The sequence below is a fragment of the Pygoscelis adeliae genome, unplaced genomic scaffold (assembly GCF_000699105.1).
Source record: "Pygoscelis adeliae isolate BGI_AS28 unplaced genomic scaffold, ASM69910v1 Scaffold122, whole genome shotgun sequence".
Lineage (NCBI taxonomy): Eukaryota > Metazoa > Chordata > Aves > Sphenisciformes > Spheniscidae > Pygoscelis > Pygoscelis adeliae.
The window spans coordinates 1,265,382-1,272,331 of record NW_008824358.1 but is presented as its reverse complement, the minus strand read 5'-3'; the positions used below and the strand labels follow the sequence as shown (position 1 = coordinate 1,272,331).

Sequence of the window (6,950 nt, the reverse complement as noted above, 5' to 3'; positions counted from 1 at the left end):
GTTGGGGAGGTGCAGCAGGGAAAAGGATGTGCATCTTGAGAGGAGGATCCTATACAGCCCCAGAACTGCCTTGTGCCTGGTCCCATCGTGGTTGAACATGCCTTGCACAGCACCCAGGGAGCTGACTGAACGGCTGCGAGGCAACACTGGGGAGCAAGAATGACCCCCTTCATCTGTAGCAGAACTTCATCTCCCCCTTTGACAGCATGTGTTTCTCCTTCTGCCAACGACCAGATTAAAAATGAAAGGAGAATAGCTGCAAACCAACATCCAGCCTTAAATGGCTCAACATCCATCCTGAGGTGCTTGATCCAAAGTGTCTCTCTCGGTTTTCTGTGGCTCTACTAATGCCACGCCACTGCGGTAATGCTCTTTCAATCCTACAAGAAAGAAGCATACAGTGTGGTACTGACCGATTCGGACTTTTTTAGTAGAATACGCCAATGCAGTCATCCTCTGGCTACAAATATCCACGGGAAGAATAGATGTGTCCTTTAATAACGGGGAGAGTGCTTAAAAAAGAACACTTTATTGCAGTGTTGCCTTCCCCACAGTAAATTGCAGCATTTTCATTTTCCTGTATTTATTGCACTGAAGTGTTTGTATCACTGTGAAGCAAATATTTGCTTTCAAAGGTCACTCATTGTATCCCTCTTCCTCTGGGGATATATGTAGGTCTGTCTTAGACCTCAGTATAACTCCATAAGGATATATAATGTTCTCGCTATGAGATTCTTTATTGCCTCTGAACATTACTAAAATAGCAGATGCAGAATGCAAAGTATAATAGGCAATGCGTTTCCATTAGCCAGTCTCTCTGTATTTTCCTTTAACCCTTAGTCTGCTTTTGTGCTACTGCACGAGCACCGTCGTAACGCATAAAACTGGCTCACAGGGAATTCGATGTAAGTCACCCAAGTCCCCGAAGTGACTTGCGTTGTCTCGAAGACACAGAGCACAGCTTGGTACATGACGTACACAGTTTTTTGTAGCAACGTTTGGACTTTTGTCTCCTTTTAAGAGAGCACCGTGTATGTTTGTGTGTGAACCCAGAGGATTTCCTTTCCCTTTTCTGAAATGGAAAAACCAAGGTCCTCGTGAAATTTTGAGCTTGCATTTGCATATACCATTATTGCAAGTATAAATACAAATTGACTGAGTGTGTGCAAGTGGCTGTAACTTCTGTAGCAACTTTTTTTTTTTTTAATCAAAATTTTAGATGTAAAGAGCTTAACATATTACATCACAGCTTTGGCTTTCTGATCTGTCACCTCTGCAGTGGCTGTAGACAAAACAAAATGTACTTTATGTTGAAAGTACGAAGTGCATTTTGGAGAGTTTATTTCCAGTTCCTAAGGCAATTATAGGATCTTGATACTTGGTTCAAATCAGGTTGAATGAGAGCAGAATACATATCAGCAAAATATCAGCTATTATCAAAAATATAAATCCCACAAGGAATTTATTACCCAAAGTCCTCAATAGGATCTTTGGCCTGTTCCCGTTCTACTAAGACAAGAACAGGTTTCAGTGGGCCCAAGACAGACTAATAACTTACGCTTTTGAAAGTCTGTCCAGGAATCAGTGAGAGCAAATCTGTTATGGTTTACCTTTTCTTGGCCATTCCTATAATTATTCAGTTTCAACGTTTTAATACAGCAAGAGGACTATATATAGGTGTTCCTAAGAAACACCATAGAGGGAAAACTGTTAATTTGTACTGTAGAGAAATAATTCCCTTTAAAACGTAAATCTGCTCTCCACAGGATTTTATTGATAACAGGGTTTGTTGTTGGAAATTCATGACACTGGAATGGAATTTCAGCCTAAATGGGGCTTTTCAAGGAAAATCCTCTCTCTAATCTGTCCGATTCCACATTTTAGCTGCAAAATCTGCAAAAAACTTAAACCCATTCCCAGCCATCTGCAAAATATATGTAGTTTATCACACTGTGTGCAAATCAGTAACCTCTATTGATTCTTGTGCACGGTTTTCTATTAAATAAAGTTGAATCAGCCCTGCTGCGGGGCACTCTCGTTTATGACTAAAACTTGATGTAAAATGACTTGTCTGGAATAATGCTTTTCGCTATTTCTCAATCCATTCTAAGTGCTTTACAAATACCAAACAATCTCAATAAACCTGTCAAGTTCGATCACTTGCTACAAAACATCTCTCTGGTTACAACCTCTGACTTTTTTTTAGCTTGATGCAAAATAGGATCCAGCTGTCACTAAGATGCCAGCTGATGGTTCTAACTAATCGAGAAGGACAACTAAAGAAAAATCACGAAGTTTCTCCATTTTGTTTCTGCTTTGCACCACCCAACACCGCCGCTGGCTCACGATCAAAAATTAATACGTAAAAGATCAGAAGTCAGGCTGGAATCTACTTGAGAGCTGAATTTTCTGTGCGACTTTTATCATCTGCGGTGACTGACAAACAGACTGTATTGTTCGTTATTGTCAGTAGAAGCACTCATGTCACCTCTGCTCACTTACATGTCTGTAATCATTCAGCTCACATTGGGTATGCTTAGAGACTGAGCCAAATCCCCTGTTAGCATCCCATCCTCTCACTGCTGCATCACTTCCCACTTCACAGCTAGCAAGATGCTACCAGATAGACATAATGCAGAACCGGTTTCCTGCCCCTCACAGCTAGATGTATATACCAGTTAGATCGGTCCCAAAGTCATGTCTGAATCGTCCTGGTTTTTGCTAAAGCTCAGTGCTGTTATTCCACCAGCACAAGTGTAGCGAGGGATCCAGGCAGAGGAGAATATTTTAACTAAATATTCTAAAATTAGGCCCACAGACTTAATCCTGGCATTCTGTCGCAGAGGCTGTACCAGAAATATTTAAATCCAGAGTTTTGCCTCGATCTGTGAAAAAACACAATTTGTGAAGCAGTGACCAGTGCTAGTGCCAGCCTGTGCCAAGTGGGACAGGAGTTCAGAGAGTGGTTCTTTACCGAAATAACTTCTTTTATCCCAGCTGATCATGCTCCATTTGCTGATCAGGTGTAGTGTCTTCCTGGAGGTGCGTGATGTGCCACAAAAGACAACGCGAGTGCAGCAGCAGGGTGGGAAGGTTGGGGATGGCCTTGAGAGCATCCCCACACTTTCACGTGCCCTTCAGGAGGAGACCAATTCCTGGTTCATCTTTTCCTCCTAATCCTCAGAGCGCACCATTTTTTGTATAGCCTATTTACTGCTGTTTGTGAGCATCCTTGAAATGCCTGATATCAGTCTGAACATTAGCCATGAAATTAAGCTCTGCATTTGCATCAGCCGGGGCTGCAGATGAGTTGCTTAAGCTTGGTCCTTCACACCGCTGTGACCATGCAGCTGGCAGAACCAGGTGGGCTTCTTCTCCAGCATACAGGAGAGCCATTTGGGCTCCTAAACATTGTGTGACCCATCACAAAATGTCAGTCTCCCTCTGACAAGGATATGGCGATGTGCTCAGTGATGGAAGTAAGATGCCGTGCCAGTAGCTGCAGGGCTGACTCTTCGAGATGGATTTCTTCCTGCTGTAGCTTCAAAGAGGAAAAGCAACCACGAGCGAGGGCACAGCTAATGCGAAAGCATGAAGGTCATATATTCCCTCTTGATAAGAAAAACAGCAAATCCATTGTTGAAGCTGCAGAGGAAATGCAAGGAGCTGTCTGCTTTTCTTATACATTTCTAAGCAAACAGGGTGTGATCCAGGAAATCTCCCTGCCCCTCAGCTGTACCTGTTCAGCCCATACTCCTCTTGTCCTGACAGTGAGTGCTGTCAAAGTGAGGGACAGATTCATCTCCAATAGGTAGTAACTTCCCTTTAAACAGAGTTATTATTGTTAAAATTGTAGAGCCAAGCTCTGCCCTGACTTACCGTGTTTCATAAAGGCTGCGTGTATCGCAAAGACAGGACAGAAAATAGCCCCTGGGATTTTGCCTTCTTAGAGCAGCTTTGCTGAAAGGGGCTGCTGTTGTCCTCTTTCTGTAATTGAGCATGATGGTATGTGCTTTATGGCTGTTTATTTGCAGTCCCCCACAACTTCCCCTCCTCCTCTGCACCTCGGATTAGGTTTTCCTGCAATGAACAAATCTAACATTCAGTGAGCAGTAATTTGCAATGTGCCATGCTTGAATCAAGCAAAGAAATAAGCCAGTGTTGTTGTTATAAAGACCTGACAGATGGTAGGAGGACCCGCCTTTCTTAATCAAGTCATGCTCAGTAATCAGAGCTAGCTCGAATTTATAACAAAAAAGAAACCCTACCCAAATGAGGATTAAGGGGCTGCATCCCGGTCTCTGGTTAGGATGAGCTCAGTGGCGTTGTCCTGTATTGAGAGGGATAACCAAGATCAGAATCTGACCCCGTTTGGGGAGAAGTTGAAGAAACCAGTTAGGTCCTTTAGTCACTTCCCCTGAAATGAAGGATTCTCCCAGGTAGGCAACTTCTCCCAGTCTAGCTGTAAATATTATTTCAGTCTGAACTAGAGCACGGTGGATAAGTCATTAGCCGATAAAAATCTGCAAAGTTTCATTGTCTTTCATTTCATCGCAGATGTATCAGCTGAGTGTCCAGCCCTCCAAGTGATGCAGCTGAAATACAGGACATGAGGGGCATAGGCTTGACCTTGACCTCCTTCATGTTAAGGCTTTTAATTCTAGAGAAGAATGAATGGGTCTGAAGACTGTTTCTGGTAGCAAAAAACACCTCCTGAGTCTCCAGCTTCGATATGAATAGCATTTGAAAGGTTAAGAAAAAAGGAAGGATTTTCCTCAAAGAACATGACAAGGATACATCCTTGCTCTTCGAGAGTGATTAATAATACAGGAACAAAGCACCACCTTGAAAAATCCTGTGTGCTCTGTACTATATAGGAATTGCTATCCAGAACGAAAGATTTTGGCTGAGGGCACTCATGTGGTAAAGGTACTTTCACGGGACTGACATTTAAGCACAATTCAGTGAGTCAGGGAGCCTAACCACACCGTTTCTTTCTCTTTTCGCTGTCTTCCAGGCTCACAAGCAGCTGAGCACAAATCCTTGATCTGCAGCTTCCACAAACACCCACAGCTAAAATGGCGGAAGACGCTGATATGCGCAATGAGTTGGAAGAAATGCAGCGACGTGCCGACCAACTTGCTGATGAAGTGAGACCGATAGCTAAACTGGAAACTTGGGGTTGGGTTTGGCCTGAGAGACACATCCAGAAATAGGAGCTGATCCGGCAAAGGATTTCTAGGGCTGAATCTGTTTTCTGTCAGCTTTACAATGAAAGCAGAATTGGAAAAAATGAGCCAGGGTAAAATTTAATGTCACGTTTAGTCTAGATTAAGGCATTTATCGATCGTGAGTTTGGTGTAGGTATTAGAGTCTGCATCAATTTGGCCTCAGAGCAAAAAGCAGCAATTTAATATTTTCTGAGGACTCCTTCAATCTGCCAAACCTATTAAATGTCAAAAGTCACCAGTTAGGTCTCTGAAAAGTCTTAGCTGAGAACCACAGACTTTATTTTTAAAGTGGAACACCAGCTGTTCCAAGCACTACTGCCGCAACGCGTGAGCAAGGGGAGCACAAGCCTTAGAGACTGCAGCTGCCTCGAGGTGCGGTGGGAACTGCTGCATTAGCAAGCTGTAACAGAGAGCTAAAGACGGAGGGATCACCAGTACCCTGCTGATGGCCTGATTTTGAGGGAAGGCAAAGAGCGTAGGAAAAACATACTGTCAGCATAAGCCTGCACATTAGTGTTGGAAACTGTATCTTGCCAAATCTGAGTGTTTTTTTCCTGTTTTTTTTTCCAGTCCCTTGAGAGCACCCGTCGAATGCTGCAGCTTGTTGAAGAGGTAAGGACTTGCATTTTATTTGCACTTCTGTTGCGAGCAAAAGTGATGGAGAGTCTGACACTGGAAGTGGTGTTTTTTTTAAACTCACGTTGCTAGGGCATGGCCACGGCTTTATGTGCCACTGCATCCCTCCTTATCCTTACCCCTTCCGAGGGTCATTCAAGACACTGTGCCCTAGTTCCCAAGTGTCACACTGCAGACCAGCTGCTGAGGCACTGTTTTGCCCATACCTGAGTATCCATTGAGACAGGCTACTCGAGACAAACCAAGGAAACAGCCTCTGAAGGTGACCTGGAGTCAGGGACAAGCAGCTGAGTTTGCTGCAGAGCTCCTGGAGCCTCGTGTCGGCACCGCTCTGACGTCCTTGCCATAACACTGCAAGTGGGTGTCGTGGTTTAACCCAGCGGGCAGCTAAACACCACACAGCCGTTCGCTCACTTCACTGCCCCCCCTCAGTGGGATGGGGGAGAGAATCAGAAAGAAGAGAAAAAAAAAGTCAAATTCATGGATTGAGATAAAGACAGTTTAATAGGACAGAAAAGGAAGGGAAAATAATAATAACAATGATAAAAGAATATACAAAGCAAGTGATGCACAATGCAATTGCTCACCACCCACTGACTGATGCCCAGCCAGTCCCCGAGCAGCGGCCCCCCTCGCCAGCTTTCCCCAGTTTATGTACTGAGCATGACGTCACATGGTATGGAATGTCCCTTTGGCCAGTTGGGGTCAGCTGTCCTGGCTGTGCCCCCTCCCGGCTTCTTGTGCACCCCCAGCCTTCTCAGTCGGTAGAGCACGGGAAGCTGAAAAGTCCTTGACTAGAGTAAGCACTACTTAGCAACTACTAAAACATGAGTGTGTTATCAACATTGTTCTCATCCTAAGTCCAAAACACAGCACTGTACCAGCTATTAGGAAGGGAATTAACTCTATCCCAGCCGAAACCAGGACAGTGGGGAAGGTGAGAAAGGCCCTCGGTCTGTTTGCCCTGTCGTCTCTAAACACCTCCCTCTCCACAAACAGCTGTTTATAGAGCATTGGTCACCACAGCATTTAAATGCCACTTCTTTATATATCTCTGAAACATTTATTAGGATTTCAAGGCTC

At 44.2% G+C, this 6,950-nt stretch overlaps 1 protein-coding gene across 2 annotated transcripts in view; it reads left to right on the top strand.

The window, feature by feature from the left end:
• Positions 1 to 5,013: 5,013 nt before the first annotated feature.
• SNAP25 (synaptosomal-associated protein, 25kDa) overlaps positions 5,014 to 6,950 on the top strand; it is a 32,393-nt gene continuing 30,456 nt past the window's right edge. Inside the window, exons 1-2 of one of the 2 annotated variants that reach the window (XM_009319570.1) lie at positions 5,014 to 5,150; positions 5,802 to 5,843. In XM_009319570.1, the coding sequence (XP_009317845.1) occupies positions 5,079 to 5,150; positions 5,802 to 5,843 (114 nt within the window). In that variant the 5' untranslated portion in view covers positions 5,014 to 5,078. The remainder of the gene's footprint in view (positions 5,151 to 5,801; positions 5,844 to 6,950) is intronic. The other variant, XM_009319571.1, reaches the window with a different exon arrangement.